Source organism: Numenius arquata, chromosome 6, assembly GCF_964106895.1.
Source record: "Numenius arquata chromosome 6, bNumArq3.hap1.1, whole genome shotgun sequence".
NCBI lineage: Eukaryota > Metazoa > Chordata > Aves > Charadriiformes > Scolopacidae > Numenius > Numenius arquata.
Genome location: NC_133581.1, coordinates 21,818,965 through 21,839,082, shown reverse-complemented (window position 1 = coordinate 21,839,082; position 20,118 = coordinate 21,818,965). Strand labels below are relative to the sequence as shown.

At 35.1% G+C, this 20,118-nt stretch overlaps 1 protein-coding gene across 1 annotated transcript in view; it reads left to right on the top strand.

Moving 5' to 3' along the window:
• The window catches only part of SBF2 (SET binding factor 2), a 272,334-nt gene that overhangs the window by 194,341 nt on the left and 57,875 nt on the right, over nt 1-20,118 (top strand). Inside the window, exons 17-18 of the mRNA XM_074149757.1 lie at nt 1,613-1,681; nt 19,268-19,438. Coding sequence (XP_074005858.1) covers nt 1,613-1,681; nt 19,268-19,438 — 240 coding nt within the window. The remainder of the gene's footprint in view (nt 1-1,612; nt 1,682-19,267; nt 19,439-20,118) is intronic.

Genomic DNA, 20,118 nt, shown 5'->3' with positions numbered 1-20,118 from the left:
TTCTTACTGTTTTCCTCTACCAGATCGGAATGTGTTATGAGGTGTGAGCACTTGCACGCCCCTTGTTTTCCATGTGCGGTCAGCGTACGCATGTGTGTTCATGCAGAGTTAGACATCTTAAGACCTTCAGTAACTGTGCAGAAGCTTCACATCTATGAATTTGTAGTACACCTTTTCAGAATACGTATGCAAGTAGTTTTCTAAATGCCGCTGTATTAACCGTATTTAACTGGGCATCGGTATTTGTTTAGGTGAGCTTGATTAAAGTAATAGAAGATGAAGTATTTGCTATTGGAAAATTACGAAGGATGAAATGGAATGTTAAAGTAACGAGAAGCAAAATAGACTTGTGATGAGTTTTTTTGTCTATTGCTTTAAACCTGAAGTCCATAACAACTCAACAGCCATTTAAGAAACAAGAGTGAAATGAATGCAAATAACATCCTAATGATACTTGACATGATTGTTCCTGCAAGGCAGATTTTATATTTCTGCTGTCACACGTGGGTGGTGCCAAGTTTTTGCTAGTTGCTGTGTTTTAGAGAACTCTGATATGAGATGAAGGCATAAATGAAAAGTCTGGCAGAGGAACACTTGAGAGATTTTGATTTTGGAACATGGTCAGATGTTATGGATAATAGGAGTGTGGTTTGAGTTGGAGGGTACCTGTTGTAAGAATGAATGTTAAAAAAACTGAAATGAATTGTTCAAATGGAAATGTTGTTTGCCATTCATCATCCAGGGGCAAAATATTGATACATTTGTCTAGTAGAACTGTGTGCATTATTGTGTTCTTCAGTGTTGGCGAAAAGAGCTAATGAAAAAAATACTTTTTTTTTTAAGTGACTGTATCTTTTTTACTCTGAGTATTTTTTTGTTCTATATTTTTAAAAGGAGTCTTAAAAATTCAAGTAGTTTGTTTTTTAAATATTGTTACATTCCAATTCTTATTTCTTTTAAAAGACTTCCATAATAAAATCACTATTTTCATCAGTGCAATTACTAGTTGGTTTACTTTGGCATATCCTTTTCAGCCTAGAGACACGAGTGACGCACGTGACTGTTGAATGAGGCATTCTGAGACTGTGAAGAATATGGGTCTTCATCTTCTTTTAAAGTTAACCTTGTGCTAAACTTTTGTAGAGGCTGTAGTGGTGATTATTTCATATTAAATAAATGTCCATTTCTTTGTGTAAACTTTGAAAGTACATTCTTTGGTCATCACATCACTTCCATTTTAGTCAGATTTAATGTTGACCCAAATGGAAGCAGGCTACCTTTTTTTTTTTTCCTAAACAAGGAATAGTTTCCTTTTATATGTAAACTACTTTGGTGAAATTACATTTTGGACATGGGAGTGAGAAAGCTGCTAATAAAATCCTTAAATGGGAAGAATCATAATACCTATCTATCAGAAATCGAAGGAATATAGGTATATGCACGCACGCTTGCACACACATAAGTATATGTTATTCTTACACGATATCAAGTGATTAGGAGTTACATTGCATATAGGAAGGATATGAGAGGGATTCCATAAGGCAGAAATGAAATTATAATTAATAACATTGAAAATGGTTTTGCTTATTTTCTTCGTCTGTTTTTCTTGAAGGATTGTTCATCTTCAGAAGAATATAGCATTGCTGCAGCATTGCTACCCTTGACCACTGCTTTTTATAGGGTAAGTTTTTATTGAAACCACTACTATTTTGTATTTTTTTACATTTATGTACATCTTTAAAATGAAGAAAGTGATGACAGGAGATACATGGCGGGTAGGAAGGTTCATTCTAAAATTGATTGATGTCAGTGGAAGTCTTTTAACAGGCTGTTATGGACATTGTTCCAGAGTTACACTTACTGATGTTGGGTGGTGATGATTATGATAAATTTGCCCAGAACTAAATGCAGGCTTATATCATGGGTTAAAGAATTATAATTAAATTATAACTAGTCACTGAAGTAATTGAAAAGAATAATTTCTGATGTTATCGTGCAAAAACTGCTTCTTGGATTACTTTTTTGTTTAATTTGGCATGTTAAGCGTTGGCCAAAAAGCACGTTAAGTTTTCAGTCTGTATAGTTGTTAACTTCGGAGAATATTATGAGTGGCTTGTTTTAACTATGTATTTGTTTTCATTTCTTGTGCTGTTTTTTTTCCCCTCTTCTTTTTTTTGCATAGTGTTTGATAGTGATAAAATGTATTATGATAGTAAATATGAAAATGTAAATAATGCAAATTCTGCAAGCAGTTATTTCAAAAGCAGAACTTCTGCAGTATGGCTGTAGTTATTTCAGTGTCCCAATACAGTAGCATTTTCCCTAGTTCTAATTAGCTCAGGGGCCACTTTTTAGAATGTACGTACATATCTGAGGAGATAAGTCCAGAACATGGACTTGCTTACAATATTAAATAATCTTTGTTTAATGTGAATATTATTATACAATCCAGTTTGAAAAATAAATGTTTAATCATTGCAATTGGTACGTCATGGTACTGCAAAATAGTAGTTACTAGATAGATGGTCTAGCTAGATATTAATAACATGATAGAAATTAAGAAAAATAGAACCTTCCATCCTTCAAACGGTGTATGAGGCATTCATGAGTAGCCATAAATAAAAAGGAAAGAGATTCCTATTTTAGGTGAGTAGAAACTCAAGGTTTCTGCAACCTTAAGTTGCAACTTAAGTTTTCTGCAAACTTCTGAGAAATCAATCAGTGCTTTTTAATTTAAACTATACATTCTAATTGAACAATTGTTCAATTGTTCAATCTAATTGTTTTAAACTAGGAATAGATTCTGTGATGTAGTTTTTAGAATAAAAAATGTGGAACTTTACCAGTTGTAGAACATAGACACATCAGCTGAAGATGAGAGCAATTTTGACAGTCATGTACATATGAAGTTTCTTGAAATCTCCTATTTAAGCCAATATTTACTGCATATACACAACATAAAGTGGTTGATTTTCTCTCTTCTAATTGTTTGAACTGTGAAATAGTTTTATTTAAATGGACTTTATTTTAGAGCTGTACATAATAGCCCAAGACTGCTTTCTGGAAAGAATCTACAGAGTATTTTCTTTCTCTTATATAAGCTAGCATGGTGAGACATTAAATTAAATCCCAGCAAATAAACTTTCTCCATCTTTAATTACAAGTTCCTCTCTTTCTGTTCCCTCTTTGAGTCCTTGAGTAGCAAAATCGTGAGTTGTTTGTCATTTGTTGCTGCCACTAATACTTTATTTGGAGCAAGAGCTAATGAGTTATAGAGATTTTCCATTTCCCTATTTTATTCTTGCTACTGCCTTAGTCTTATATTACGAAGAAAGATTGACTTTAGTTTTGTTCTTTTATCTGGTTTTTAGTTCCTCTAATAAAAATTGCCGAGATAGTCCACATAGCTCTTTACTTTGAGAGGTACAGAGAGTATTTTGGGGATTTGTTGCAGTTTGGTTAGATTTCTCATTTGGTAAAGTTTGATCAAGTAGGGAGAAAAACAAAAAGCAATTTAAAAAATACTTTTTTGTGCATGGAGTATCATGAGTGTTGAAATAAGCTTAAATAAGTTTTAATTTCACAATCAAGGAGAGCAAAATGCTGGATTGAATATAGAATAGCTTTAAATAATTTCTTCTATACACTTATAATTTTGGTTTGAGTACTGTGATCTCACACCATTCCTCACTCTGAAATCTTTTCTGGAATAACCTGGTCCCATACTTACTGTTTAACTCTAAATCTATACACTCAGGAAACTGTGAGTCCCCGGATCTAAGCAGCATGATTTTCTTAATGTTCCAGACCTGAATTAAAAATTAAAGTAACCTGACTGTTAACTTGCAAAAAACAGCTGTTAATGCATAATAGAAAAAGAATTTTGTTTTTCCCAGATCTAATCCTCAGGTTCAGTGATGGCCCCCTTTGGTATGTCCCATTAGATACAATTCTTTGGCAAAAGTACTTATTTTGATATAATACTGTTCATACTGAACACAAACTGATGTGTCATTCAGAACATAAGTAGACAAACTTTGCAGTGATTAGTTAAAATTAACAGTTTAAGGTTCTATCTGGAATTTAAGTAATAATTAAACTTTTTGGAGCATTTTTCAGCTTCTCTAGAGGTTTTCAAAATTGTGTCCTGTCCTTGACTAGAGTGTGTATGTTCTAGCTGGCATGAACCTGTGTAGGAACAATGTTCTGTATCAGTATTCTTAAATTAAGAAAAATGTGTGTCATTTTTCTGCCCCGTTAACATCTCTATAACCCTCTGGAGGGATTCCTGCTCTAGAGTTACACTAGACTAATGTTCCTCTTCCCCTGTTTTGGGGGGAAATAATATCAAATGCTGCTGCTTTACTTTTCTCCCTTGAACTTCCTGCTTTCTAGTTTATAAGTTCTCTTTTCACTGGGTTTCCCTTTACTGAAATCTTAGATAAAATGATTGAAGTTTTGTTGCTTAACACAGCATATTGCTGTTCTGTCTCTGATAAGTCCAGAGGAATGTACAAACTAAAATTAAGGTCATTTGGGGGACTATTTGTTTTTTATTAAAATACCTTCAGGAAAACTGGTATGTTTGCACTTTCAAACTATGTCATGGCCTTTTCTGCTGAGTTGCTTGTCAATTTTATTTAATTACTGTATACAGTGTAGTTTACACATATATACACGTGCGGACACACGTCAAGCTGCATTTTATTTTTCTGTAGGCAGAGCACAGGTATTCCAATACTGTTGCTTCAGTATGCAGAAATATCTTACCTCTGCTATAAGTGTGATTGTGCTTATGCTTTCCAAAAAATGGTGAAGTAGTGCTTGCAGTATGTACTTGTTTTTATTGATGTTTCCATTATCAGATTACCATGTTTAATGCCAGCAGCATATTAAATATTTTTTCACCTAGCCCTGATGAAACTGCACAGTGAGCTTGGTAGCCAGGAATAGACGGGAATTGTGAGTCTGATAGTGACACAGAGTTTCATTTGTATGTGCATCGGTATTACTGTGCAAGTGGTATTCCAAATTGAGTTATCAGTAAGAAAGTCTGTAGTAAACCTAAAAATGTTGTAGTTATGTCAGTCAAATATATGTTTTACTGTCTATGCTTGCTACAGTATTTTGATGGGAAATTATGAGGGGATTTCATGTCACAACATTTTATTGTTAATGTTACTGTTCCTTCAAATGAAATAATAAAAAGAAGTTACACAATGTCACAGTTCCTTTGTGAAAGGACTGCTGTATATATGAAATGTTGTTTCATTTCATTTACTTTATACAAAGGAAAGCACTAATGAAAAAATTACCTGTTCTTCCTAAGTAGCTTTACTGTACATTGCCACACATAGTGCAGACACCAAGTGTTTGGGGTGTGTAAATAATGAGAGAGATGTGTTTTCGTGTGAAGTCCTGCAGATGAAACCAAGAAAGTGAGTAGTTAGAGAAACACACTCCTAGAGGTGACATCGGTAAGACTCTGGAATGGTTTTCTCATGGTCAATGCTCTATCCTTGAGGTGTTTTAAAATATTCTTGGGAAAACAGTAAAAAATATATAGAAAGGAAAAAGCTTGCATGATCTAACAGATCTTGTCTTCATGTCTTTGCTTAAGTAAAAATTAGTCTAGGGTATTTCTACATATATATCTTATTAAAATAACAAGAAACATCACCCTGTGTACAGCATGCTATCAGCTCTTGGGATGTCTGGTGAAATTTCAGAATTCCAGCTCCTGAAGTCTGGTAAGTGATCTGTTGTGAAACTTGATCAGGCAGGATTTGATTGCACTCTAACTCATAGCTGGTGGGATTCAATTCACAGACAGGAAGTCAGTACTGGTTACATATTTGTGGCCTGGAGAAACAATTGAATTTTTCTAGAAAAAATAGTCATGACATTTTTTTAAAATTTTAAATATTGGACCTGAGCTGTTAGCAAAACGTGACTCATCAGTGACAGTGGACTTTGGTGTGTACTGTTAATGTCACAAAACCAAACACAACTTTTGCTTCTGGGTTAGAAAAAGGTTTTAGTTTACCATTAGTAATACTGTTGGAATTTTGTTTAAAATTGAAACAGTATAAATAAAATGTATTTATACATGAAGATAAAAGATTTTTTCCATGTTTTTTTGATGCGGATGACCCATGCTTATTCAGTATGCGGTCATTTTTTCTGTGTGTGAAAGATAAATGTAGTATTCCCTGGTGCTGGGGAAAAGAGGTCTTTTTCTACATGTGGGAAGAAAGGGCAAATGAAAAGGACCTATTGTAATCATATTTTCATTTTATTAACTCATCAAGGAAGACAGTTTGATGATCATATAATTGGCATTGTCAAATTCACAGGAGTTGGATAGTCTGTTTCAATTATGTCTTTTTGCCCAGGTGGCAAGATGTCGTGTAGACTATGCTGCATTTCTTGAAGGTTTAGTTTGCCACAAGAGTGATGATCAGTGGCAGGCACCAGTTTCAGCCTGTCCGTGGGCCACCAGGCAGAGAGAGCAAAAGCTCTCTGTCACCGCTATTCCATGTCAAGTCACCGTCAGAGTCCACTTCTCCATCTTCCCTCCCTTTTCAACTAAGATGATATTTGGCAGTCTGAGCAAACATTCTTTCTGGCATCCCTCAATAGTTGCAGAACCTGAATGTGCAGATGTCATACAATGTGAATTATCATATAATTTTCTCAGTTTCAGGGGATTTTTTTTTAATTTTTATAATTAAACTCTGTATAATCATCTGTGTTCCCATACCTTTCTAAGGATATTCTACCACATTACATAGTACATAGTAAGGTACTGGCCAATTTATGTTATTTGGCATTCAGAAGTGACAGTTCTGATCCACCTGTGTTTGAATGAAGGAAGTGGCGTAATAAAAATATACTCTTCTGAAACTAAAGTTTGTTCTGTAGAAATTGTAGAAATTCATCACTGTAGAAATAATGAATGGACTTTCATATTTTATAGACGAGCATTTCTTTAAATTGCAGTAGTCAGAGTAGTGGTATTTTTCAGAATCACAGGCCTTTCATTTAGATTTCTGTCAGTTGTTGTTTTTAATGGATTGATGTACACTTGGATATTGCTGATCTAGTTTCAGAAAAAATAACTCAAAGGCAGTAAACTGTCTCACAGATTCCATTAAAATTGGCGTTTGTCATTTAGCATAATGCAGTGAGATACATTGGAGACTGCTTCATAATTTTTATGTGACTAATGTCACATAAAAATGTCATATGTGTAATTCTTGGGAGGGATGGAGGGAAGGATTGATTTTTATTTCTTTTTTATTTGAAAGATTGTAAGCCACCATATTTTGAATAAAATTTCAGTTGGATACTGATGCTAATTTTATTCTAGAACTTGCAATGAAACATCAGAGAAATATTTTGCAGACTAGGGCTAACTGAAATCCTTAGGGTATGCTGTTGTTTGGCTGTTCACCTCCATGTCTGCCCATTTATCATTTGTACTCCATATGTCTACACCTTTCCCTATTCAGAAGGAAATAGAGTTGCATAAAATAGGAGAAATGCTTTATTCAGTGTTTTTAAAAGATTACCAAAATTTGGTAAATAATTTTACTTAAAACTTTTGACTATAGTATAGAACATTTATTCAGGTCATCTTAAGAATTATCCTAGTAATGTTTTTGAGATAAAGATTTTAGTCTGCATTTATTGGAAGTGGGTTTTGTTTAAGTTTGTTTAAGTTCTTTTAATAATCTTCAAGGTAAATACAATCAAGGAAAAAAATTTGAAGTTAATGATAAAATGTGAACCTGGAAGTATTCCATGTTAAGACACCAGTATAAATCGTTCTAGTATTTTTCAGAGTGAAATAGATACACTCTTTTGCTTAGCACAATAATAAAATGAAATTAATGTGAGTGTATCCTTTCCTAGCTGAAATGAATTACCAAGTTTCAGTAACAGTTATGAGAGACGTTCAATGGAAGAAGGCCTTTATTCCTTGAAATACCAAAATAAATGGCCACTTTACTCCAGAGCCCATTAGATGTGGAAGGCATTCCCAGTTATAAGGGTAAGAGTTTTCTCTGAAGATTAAAGAGGCAATATTAGACAACCTCAGAGTAGTTTGTCATATTTTAAATATTACCATCAAATGCTTTTCTGAGAGAGACCCAATTCGAGGTTAGTTATTTAACAGAAGCATCATGATTTGAAATGTGCTCTCTGTTGTATGGCATCTGCTATGACATCATGGAGAAGATACCTAGCATAAGGCTGATGTAGAAATCTATGATGATTGGTGAAGAGTTGATTCGTTTTCTTGTCTCTATCAGGCAAATTTTACAGCTAGTATCACTCAAAATATTTGGAATATTGGTCCAGTTGTACTGTGGAAAACAGTGGAAAATTTGGTACTAACATTATCTCTGTTACTTTATAACAAATAATGTATGTTAGTCTTTATTTTAGAATTTGTGTAAATACCAGGGAATTGCATAAAGTTATTGAATGATGCAATTAATTTTGAAAAGCAAAATCAGTGGATTTTTTACATTTAACATGAGTTTTCATTTTTAACTTGTATTGCTGCACAGCGGTGATTTGCCCAAGCAATTGTTATAAGCATCAGCCTGCTGTTAACCTTCTATAAAGCTAGACTTTCCGTAATGTGTTAGCTTTCTATACTGAAATATTTTCATTCTTAGATCTAGTTACTATATTTCCTTCTAAATGTTTCTGGTTTACTCTGATATGCTTGGGATGAAATAACTTCTACCTCAGAATTCTCCACTCTCGAATTGCTGGCTTTAATTTAGGAAACTCCCATCCTGAAAGACTTCCTTTATTGTCTTGGCAACAGTTTTGTCTGCTTCCATTAATTTTCTTATTCTATTTCTATTCTGCCAGTTTTGATACTATCTTAGTCTATGGAAATGTTTTTGTGACTGAAATTGTATTAAACATTATTTTTAATACTATACTTATTATCCATTCTCAGAATGGTAATCCCTTAAATGTAGAAATACATTAAGTTGCCTGCTTAAAAACCAGCAAAAACATGCCTGTATCATGTAGTGGATACTATGGAAGAAGCTGAACCACAAAAGAAAATGTATGTAGGCAAACTTTAAGTGTTTCCTATTTTTTTACATAACTCTTCTAAAACAAACTGCAGTGAATTTAAGGACATCACACAGGAGAGAAGAAAGCTTTTTCTGCAGTACTTCAAATGAAGTAATAAGTATCAAAAGAACAGATACTAGCTTTCATCGTTGGATTTCGCTGTTCTGTCACTATCAGAGCCCTAATGCTTCTTCGTATCAGCAGAGATTGTAACGTTTCAACTCCACATACCAGTCTGGCTTGTTAGGAGAAAGTGCGTGGTGTGGTAATGGTGGTGGAAAGTGTAAAAGGGCATGATAGACATGCCCTGTTTTGCAGGGGTTAGGGTTAGATGTTGATCCTTTCAGGTGATTCATATTTTGTAAGGAAAAAAAATACATGTTTATCCTTTAGGTTGAGGTCAGTTCCTAGATTTCTGACACTAGTGTAACTTAAAACAACACCATGCAGTATGTTAACAATATAAGCTAGACTTTTAAATATTAATGTAATATGTAAATTGCATTTCCATATATTATCTTGTTTAACAATTCTTCATTCAGAGATCTTACTCATTTTGCACATATACAAGTTTACAGGCAAAAAGTTCATTAAGGATATTTTGAAATATTGTATAGTGTCTATATTAGCATTATTTGGATTAGTGGAAAATCCAGGAGACCTAATTATTTTGTATGAAAGCAGAACCGCTGGTCTTGCTTTCATACAAAAAAACATAAAGATGAAGGTCCTTATCCTCAAGAGCTTACCATATGAATATGAAATAAGTAATAGTAGTTTGGTGGTTTGAGGCACTGCAAGGAAGCAAGTGGAGCACTACTAGTCATCGTTATTGTTGGTGATTTTATCCACCAGTAGGTTAACTATGGCTGAAGGTTTTATAGACATGACATAAAAGCAGTATTTTATTGAATTTTGAGAGAGGATAATGTGGGTTACTTGGCAGGTGCTTATGAATATGAGTGGGGTCATGGAAGAGAATAGTAAGGTGAGGGTCAAAGTTCTGTCAGTATTTCCAAACAGTCTCCCAGTCAAGGGTTTTATTACATCCACTAAAAGTTCCTTTCATATAAAGATTATAGTTCAGTAAATTATTTTCATATAAGCAATCATACTTTTTTAAGTTAAAACAGGAACCTGGAGGTTCTTGTTAGCAATGATTGAGTAGGTTTGCAGTATCACTTGCAAAAACAGATGCCAAAATGTCATCTTTGATCCTTAAGAATTTAATTAGTGTACTTTGGTTTTGAATGGATACATAATACACGTCTGTAGAACAGATTTAGTGTCTTTGTACGGTAGAGCATATCTCACTTCCAAAACTATTTTTAGGTGAAAAAAAAAAAATCTGGAAGAAATAAAGCAGGAAAGTATAATATGACAGTTTAGCACATTAGCAAGAGAGACTGACTAAAGGATTTTTTTAGCATGTGTCTTTACAAGGAATTTTGGACATGAATTACTGTGGTAACTTTGCTCTGTTGAAGAAGCTTGCTTTCCCAGAATGATAACATCATGAGAAGCATTGAAGAGAACTTTGCAATCTGCAATTCCTTTCCTTAGTGGTTTGTGGGAGGAAGTACTTGGTCATAAAAAAAAAAATAAGGACAACCCTCCCACTCCCCCCGATTAAAATAAGAAGTAAAGATAAATGTTGTAGTAAATGTTTAGTTCTGTAACTGAGGAACTGATCCACTATCTCCTAGAATAAACAGTAACCTTTCCATTCTGTTTCCACAAGCATTGGATTCTATAATTTGTAACTATTCCTAATTCCACTTGAACTCATTTTCTAGCAATGATATGGAACTCTGGTTTGACTGTAACAATTTTAATTAAGTTATAGCCCATCTCTTTACATTTTTATTATTTTTAGGAGGGATTACAGTGTTACAGAAGTACTGCTTCATTTAGAATTTTCACCATGAAAGAATTTCTGATGGTTTAGTTAAAATTCTGGTAAAGCTTCTGAACTTAAAGTGAAGCAATGTAAATCTGAAGTAAGAGTCCTATGCACTTTCCATATCTGTAAGTTCAACTTCATCTCCTGATCACCATATCCTTATTCCAGTAGAATGGAACTTAATTTTCTGCATGAAAATGCAATTCGTTTTATTGAATTCTGTTTCATTGGAGCATTATTCTCTGTCATGATTTGAGCAGCACTATTTTGTGTTTCCAGAAGAGAGCACATGCAATATGTTCCGAATACCACATCAGCTCTTTTAGCTCTCCTCTTCCTCATGCACTGCTCACACTGTATTTGGGTCTTATCATTTGGCAGAAGAGCTCCTTACAATATCCTGCTCTGTAATGCACTTGCATCCAGCACCTTCACAATCCTTTTTTTTGCTGTTAGTCAGACTGGATCTTCATGTAATCTCTCAAATGACTTCCCTCAGAGTGCAGTAAGTTCAGGTTTCTTGTCCTCACTTTCAAAATTCTTCATGATATTGCTCTTCATTTTTTGCCCATCCTCTTTCTTTCATCTTCTGAACCATGGATGAGGGAAAGGCCGGGGACATTGTTTGCCTGGACTTTAGTAAGCCTTTGACACAGTTTCCCACAGCATTCTCCTGGAGAAACTGGCTGCCCACGGCTTGGACGGGTATACACTTTTGCTGGATAAAAAACTGGCTGGAGGGCTGCGCCCAGAGACTTGTGGTAAATGGAGTTAAATCCAGTTGGTGACTGGTCACAAGTGGTGTTCCCCAGGGCTCAATATTGGGGCCAGTTCTCTTTAATATCTTTATCAATGATCTGGATGAGAGGATTGAGTGCACCCTCAGCCAGTTTGCAGATGACACCAAGTTGGGCTGGAGTGTTGATCTGCTTGAGGGTAGGAAGGCTCTACAGAGGAATCTGGACAGGTTGGATCAATGAGGCGAGGCCAATGGTATGAGGTTCAACAAGGCCAAGTGCTGGATCCTGCACTTGGGTCACAACAGCCCCATGCAGCGCTACAGGCTTGGGGAAGAGTGGCTGGAGAGCTGCCTGGCAGAAAAGGACCTGGGGTGTTAGTCAGCTGCAGGCTGAATATGAGCCAGCAGTGTGCCCAGGTGGCCAAGAAGGCCAACAGCATCCTGGCTTGTATCAGAAATAGTGTGGCCAGCGGGACTAGGGAAGTGATCATCCCCCTGTACGCGGCACTGGTGAGGCCGCACCTTGAATACTGTGTCCAGTTTTGGGCCCCTCACTACAGGAAGGAGATTGACATGCCTGGAGTATCCAGAGAAGGGCAATGAAGCTGGGGAGGGGTCTGGAGAACAAGTGTTATGAGGAGAGGCTGAGGGAGCTGGTGTTGTTCAGCCTGGAGAAAAGGAGGCTGAGGAGAAACCATATTGCTTTCTACAGCTACCTGAAAGGAGGTCTCTTCTGCCAAGAAACAGGCAATACGACAAGAGGAAATGGCCTCAAGTTGTGCCAGGGGAGGTTCAGATTGGATATTAGGAAAAATTTTTACACTGAAAGGGTTATCAAGTGCTGGAACAGGCTGCCCAGGGAAGTGGTCATTCCTGGAGGTATTTAAAAGATATGTAGATGTGGTGCTTAGTGACATGGTTTAGTGATGTTTTTGTCAGTGTTAGGTTGATGCTTGGACTCGATGATCTGAAAGGTCTCTTCCAACCTAGACAATTCTATGATTCTATGCAGTATATATAATTTGTATTGCCAAGATGAGATCTGCTACTGTTATAACTTTTTTATTAATTTGCAATTTATATTCTGTATTGTACCCTTACATCTTTTTGACTATTTTGCTTATCCTGTTCTTGAGGACAACTTGAAGACTATTATTTTAATAGTTTCTTCAGGTAAGGGAATGCTGTATATTGAGAGAACTTCGGAGAGAATTCTGCCAGTGAAGACAGAGAAAGCTGCCATAGGAGGTGGAAAAGTAATTAAAGAAATACTAGAATTAAGTGACAGAAGAACTTAAAAAGAATTACTTTAGTAGCCTTTTTGGAACTACTTAGATGCTCTGTTAACTGGGCTTTAAGTTTCATATCAGGTTATCAATAATTCTAAGAACCACTACCTGAATATAAATAAAAACATAAATGTGTGAGATTTACAGGGTCTATTTGTTTCTGAGCATAGACCTGGATAACAGCTTTGTTTCTGGGGGTTTATTTTTGTGGATAGAGCCAATACCACCATCCCAATTCAGTCACACAAGTGCGCGCTCACTGCTGAGCCTCCTAATACCAAAGGAATACAGTGACATTTTACAAGATTTTCAAAATAGCTGTGTCACAATTTTAAAAAGTCTTCAGATTAATTCAATGCTGCAACTGAGAATTTGTGAAATCTGTAACTTAACTAATGGATTTAAACCTTGGTGAATAGAGTTGTGGTAATCTCTATAAGGAAATTAGCTTTTTTTAAAGAAAAAACACTTCAGTGTACTGTAGTCATAGGGGAAAAAATCAGCATATTTCTTATCCAATTCTTGGAACTTAATCTTATTTAGAACTGGGAAGTTCTGGTACAAAAATGTCTTCTCTCTTTCTTTTTTGAGGGTTCTGGACATCCTTCGTTTCTAGATTATTTTAGTTTCCTTAGTGTGTTCCATCTATAACAGAACTTTGTACATCTTTTTGTTATCTCACTGGAGAAAGAGGTATGTTACTGTGCATTATTTAATGCTACATGTAACTTCATATTAGTATATATCTGTCTTGATACATCTATACAGAAATCTGAGATATTCTGTATGGCTTCAAGTAATGTATAGTAAATGATCTTCAGGAATCTGGGATTAAAGTTCATGAGTAGTTAAATGTTTAAGTCACTTTTGCCAGAAAATGTATACAGTAAATACTGCTCCATCCAGAATTGCATCTCAATTTTGCAAAATTCTAGAATTCTATTGCCCTCTGCTGGTTTAGTGTACCTGTCTGATTTGGTAGCGCTGAATTGTAAGTGAATTGGCCTTTCTTTTGTTTTTCATGGTGAAATAATCGTAGGTAAACGTGTAATAAACTGCTTTGCTACTCAAACTTTAAAGTATTTTAAAATATAAATCAGTCTTGAGTCCAATCTTGTTTGGTGGGTTTTTGAAGGTAGGAGAGGTGGCAAATTGTTTTCTTTTGTGTTGGTGATGTTTTCAGGTTGGAGAAGCAGCTTGATGTAGTATGTATTTTGTCTTTTTTTCTAAAGCAGTAAAAATCAAAACAAAAAAAAAAAAAAAGAAAGCTTCATAGTTCTTACTTTATGCTTTTGTGAACTTTCCCCACATGTGGGTATAATTTTATATTTTAGACCAAATGGAGAAACCATTTATTGCCTTGAATTTTTTGACTAATTTTATGCATGCAGCGCTCAGACTTGAAAACAGATTCATATACACTTGTTGAGTATGTGCGTGCTGTGATGAATATTGATACATCTGCATGTTGTTATGCAGTGTTGTCTGCAAGTAATACATAGATAAGCCTCACTCCTGCAGGTCAATCTATGTAGGTTGATCCAGTGGGAATTTGAAGTCTTTTTGAACTTACCAGGTATGTGTATGGGCACAACGCAGATTTGAAAGCAAGACTGGCTCATAGAATATGTTCATATGCAGAACTTAGTTTACATCGCCTTGGGGAGGGGCAGCATGTTACCTACAGTAAGTGGTACGTGTTCATGACATGCAATAGGTGATACTTGACTGAATGTCCATATAAACAACTCCTAGATGAGGAGTAACGCTTTTAAGTAGCAGCGTTACTATGTCCTGGATGATCAATAGGCTTACACTTGCAGACTTCCAGGGAGAACCTTAACCAATACAGGAGAGGAAGTGCTGTGATGTCCTTTGATATGCAAAGAAGATCGGTGGTAATTTCACAGGTGTTGCAATAGCTTTCTCACAGAGGTCAGCATATAACCCATAGCACAGTGATTCCTGGTGGAGATGAGACAGAACCTGTTCTTTGCATTCAGCAGCAACCTTCTCACCTCTTTTCCTTCCTCTTCTCACCAAAATTATCCAAACCAATAACCCAGGATATAAGCTGGAGACAGAAATCCAGTTTACTTCAGAAATCAACTGGATTTCTCTAAAAAAATAGAGTACTGTTCAGTTTGCCCCTTCATTTCCATAGCCAAGAGACGTGCAAAATCCTGTGAGAAAAGGGCAGTTTCAGGTATATTTTTATTCTGGTTTTTGCTCTTTTTTGTTTTGTAATTCTTCACAATCAATAACTGGATCCTTTGCTTTGCTAGAATAAACTTGCTTTCTTCTTTAAGCTTTTGTGGTGTGAAGGGTAATGACTGATGAGTGATCAGCACAAAGCATACTTTTCCAGAAACAAGCAGTCTAAATAATAAGTCATAAAGAAGCTCTTTGGGGACCTGCACCTCACAATAATTTTATGAGTCTTGCAGTTGATGCACATTTTTTACTGAGCAATTGTTATATTCAGAATCAGAAGTATCTAGTGTCAGGAAATGGAGAAAAAATTCTAGCTAGGTATTTTCCAGTGCCACCCAGTAAGGTGGAAATAATGGAGAGAGAATTCCTCAATTCAGGAAGTTGCATATAGTCACACATAGCAAGTCCCAAATCTGTCTTGTGTTTTCACAAACTGTAGAATGTAATTCATTATTTTGATATGCATAATGTCTGTTTCATACATAATTTGGGAGGACAGTGTTTGGGTTTTTTAAGTGCTATTAGTCTATTGAAAGAACTCGATGTCTGTCACAAACTCATTTAGTGTTGATTATTACAATTTACACCTCAATGCTCATTTAAGCTATCATACAGACAGCTTTAGAATAAGGACTTTATCAGTTCAGAGCTATTTTTATTACTTTTCTTCTGGGGTCTTTTTCAAGCTATCAGCCCTTAAATCCTCCCTTATAAGTAGGAAATTCTTTCACTGTCCTATGTTCGTTCTGTCTGGCAGAAATGAATTATCAGGACAGGGAGAAAAAGCATAAATATCAATATAGTTTAGCTGTCCTATGGAAAGATAGGTAAAGATTTGTTTTATATATGTAGTATTGCTTGATGAAAAACACTGAACTACTGTTTTACTTAAATTGGAGAAATCCTGAGCAAATTCTTTTGAATACAACAGTAAACACTGGGGCTCTTTTGACGCATTAGGTTAGTTTCCATTCTAGTCAAATAGGCTGACTAGGCACTCCCAAGGTAGAAAACATAGACACTGCAAGCTTCATGGAATGCTTATATTTGTACCAAATTTTTAGTCCATGGATTTTGACTGCATAGGAGCAGCAGTGTGCTTCTTAAGGTTGGTATTCATATTGTTTTTTTACAAACAGTCTAACCAAAACAAGCTGAGAATTCAAAATTATTTTGCCCAAAATAACTGGCAGAGCTAAGCCTGGAACTAAAAGTCCTGACTTTGATTCTGTGCTCTGGCCACTATCGGGTTTTGCCATTTGTTTCAACACATGCGGGTGATGAGAAGGATAATGTTTATGATCATTGAGCTTTTTGATGGATTTTTCTTTCATCCTTTTGTAAACAAACTACTTTTACTTTGCCTATGGGTGGCTGTCAGTGTTGATTTATGTTGTTATAGTTGAACATAAATCTCCATCATTTAAAAATTGCGTTTTGTACACGGCTGTTAATGGTTTTAAATTATGAGCACAGGAAGAGCATCTAAAAGCCTCTCAGCTTTCCTGTCACATTTATCCCCATGTGAAAATCATTTGTTTCATTTTTATTTCTGTAAAACTATGGATCCAGACTTATGAGTTTAAACTTTCTTTTGAGTTTTTGCCAAACAACAACCCCTCTTTACCTAGTCTACAAAATTAATCTGATTTGCGATAAGGCAACAGAGGCAGCTGGACAGGTTGGTAGTGAAATCACTCTTTTGTGTGGCATTCAGTAGACAAGTTGGCATGAGTTAACTATACCAACTAGCTAGGCTTGAACAAATGTTTTCCTTTTCTTTTTTTCCCCTGTTTTCCCCTTTTGCCCCCCTCTTTGCCCCTTCTGACATCATACTCCCTTTTTGCAGCTGTATTGTGACTGGAAATTACTGCCACTGAAAAAAATAAAGACTAAATCAAAGTAAAAGTCCTGATATGGCTTAGCAGTAACTATTGCTTTCGAGATGTGTTGTCCATTTTTATATTCCAAGATTTACCTGTCATCCCCATTCCTCTGTAGCAAAAGTTTTATGCATCTGGATTTTGAGTTAGGTGAATGATTGGGTCTGTGGGCTCTGTGTTAAATACCACAGTTGAACAAATTAAGCTGTTTTAAGCAAGCTGTACACACAACTACCAACGGTGAAAGACGTGAAATGTGGATAGATCTTAAAGAATAAAGATTACTGTAAAGGAGGTAGCTTTACAGGAGGACAGAGGTAGTCCTGCTGTACATTTTTTCTTTTAACATTTTCTCATTTTTTACAATTAAAATACTCCAATTCATGTAGTTGTCTGTTCTGCTAGTTAACAGGTTTGACATAGTCATGAGTTAGTGTATATTTTGTATGCCTTAGATATTTTCAAGAGATGCCTAGCGGTCAATATAAAGATCAGTAGGATACTATTTGAGCTGTCCTGTTCTGTGATTTAACAGCTAGATCAAGAATGGGAACCATTACTGTGAGATCAGTTATCATTTCCTGTGAGCTACTGTAAACTGCATCACAACTGAAACTTGGGGATCTCTTAAATAAACCAGCCATCTTCTGTTTCAATCTGTATTGAATAAACAAAGTCACATAAATGTAATTTGAATCTTCCACATATTTAGATTTATTAACAGGTTACTAAAAAATTTTGATGAAATTCTACATGATTAAATAAAAATTGTATTTCTCACTTTTTGATGGTTAATCACAAGAAGGTATTTCAGTTGAGTAAATTTTAGTAGCATGGCACATGATCAGGACTTTTAGTTCAGGATGTACTTGGAAGAGCATAGTGAGGAAAACATAGTTCGAACAATTGCAAAAACAGAAATCTGTAAACCAGACTTTAAAATTTTCAGTTGTAATTTCCTAGCCTTCCACTTGAATGCCCAGGTGTCTACTAAGAAAGTATTATAAGTACTGGTTGTTGTGTACAATTGTACAATTATAAATATTAAATTGAGTAGTATTCATGCTCTAGACAAAAGTGGTTTACAACATAATTATTAAAGTAAAATTTAACTTCTAGATATAGTGTATATTTCAGGTATGGGTAGTATTCTGAGTGAAAGTCATTAAACGAGGCACCCAGTAATGTACTTTAATTTTCAGTTCTACTGCAGAAATAATCATAAGCAGGTATTTAAATTACCTGCTTGTTTGCTATATGCAGTATACAACACAATTTTCTTTGTGGCCTTCTTTTTTTCAAAAAGTGAAAACATATGATATAAGATTGCATTCCTCATGATTCGGGTAATTGAAATTAATTTCCGGTCATTGTATGTGGTTATCAAGAATATTAAACAACTCACTCAGAGACAAGTGCTACCTAAATAAATAGACCTACTTGGACTAAAATGGTGCATTCATAATGAGTAATGCTGTAACAATTCTGGTTTTGTTGGAGACCTTATAGGGATCCAAACCCTTGTGACTTCAAAGAACCTGTGCAATTTAGTACTCTCTCAGTAGCTGGCTTTCAGTCGTACAGTGCAGTAGGTAACAATAAAGAGAACAATGTGTCTAATCATCTGCTGTTGCAACAAATGCAGTTTATTGGAAGGACTCAGTTGCCATTTACAATTATTTCAAATTTCATTACAGTATTTCTGACTTTTAAATAAAGTGAGAAATAATTTTTGTCTGAATGCTGATTTCTGTGTTGTAGGACTAGTGTATTAAAATACTATATTTTGTTGGAAAAGAAAATGTTTTTTATTAGAAATGTGTTCTGTACATTCATCACAGAATTCTTCCTCTCAAGTCTCATTTTTCTAGTGTGAATCCAGAAGGCCATGCCTTGCACTGGCATTAGACTTAGGTATACGAGCTTCCTGCATGTTAATTTCTTTAATGGCACAAAACTGGAGATTATTTCTTTTTCCTATTTTGCGGTACAAAAGATGGTATATACTGCATATTTCAGACTATACAACTGATTTTATACTTATATGTGTTTCAATACTCAAGAAGCCATAGCCTTTAAAGGACATGAAATACTGAATAATTTGTCAATTTTGCACAATTTTGGCTTTCAGAAATTAGCACCTGGAGTTAGTCAGTTTGCTTACACCTGTGTACAAGACCATCCTATCTGGACTAACCAACAGTTTTGGGAAACAACCTTTTATAGCAATGTGCAAAATCAAGTTCGCTCCCTCTACCTTACAGTCAAAGATGACAACCATGCAGTACAGTTGAGACAAAAGGTAGGAGAATATCTTTAAGTAAGTATCAAGGTACTAATTATATTTGCATTTTAATTGCCTCCGAAGTTATAGAGAGCTAAGTATGGTTTCTCCAATGTTAGGTATTTTTCTTTCATTTTTGCCATATTAAACAGCATACAACAACGTGAAAATACCAAAAATTTACATTTATCTGCAAAGCATTATGATTTGATGTTGCTCTTATGATTTTTCAAACAATCACTTTGTATAATTTTCCATGCTTTAAGGTTATGTTTCTCCTGAGAGCAGTAACTTATCGTATAGTAATGCTATAAACTAGTGACAGTTATATCATATGAGCAACCTAAGCTAGCAGCAGTTCTAGTGTCCAGTGTTAGATTATTACCAAAATATAGTGTGGTTTCTGTTGAATGGCACTCAGTCTGCTTTATTAAAATTGGACAGATCTTCCAAACACAAATTGTCTGTCTCAGCAGGAGGAAAGTACATCTCTAATGCAAAAATGAAAGTATAATGGGAAGACTTGCAGCATGCTAAAATAAGATTTTTTTTTTTAAGGACACACAGTAAAGAGCCATTTGTAATCTCTCTTTCTGTATGAAAATATCATTATCAACTCTGTGACTGAAAAGTATATGTTACGCAAAGTCATATAGCACTGTAAAGAGAGGAAATAAAATAGACAGATATTCCCAGAA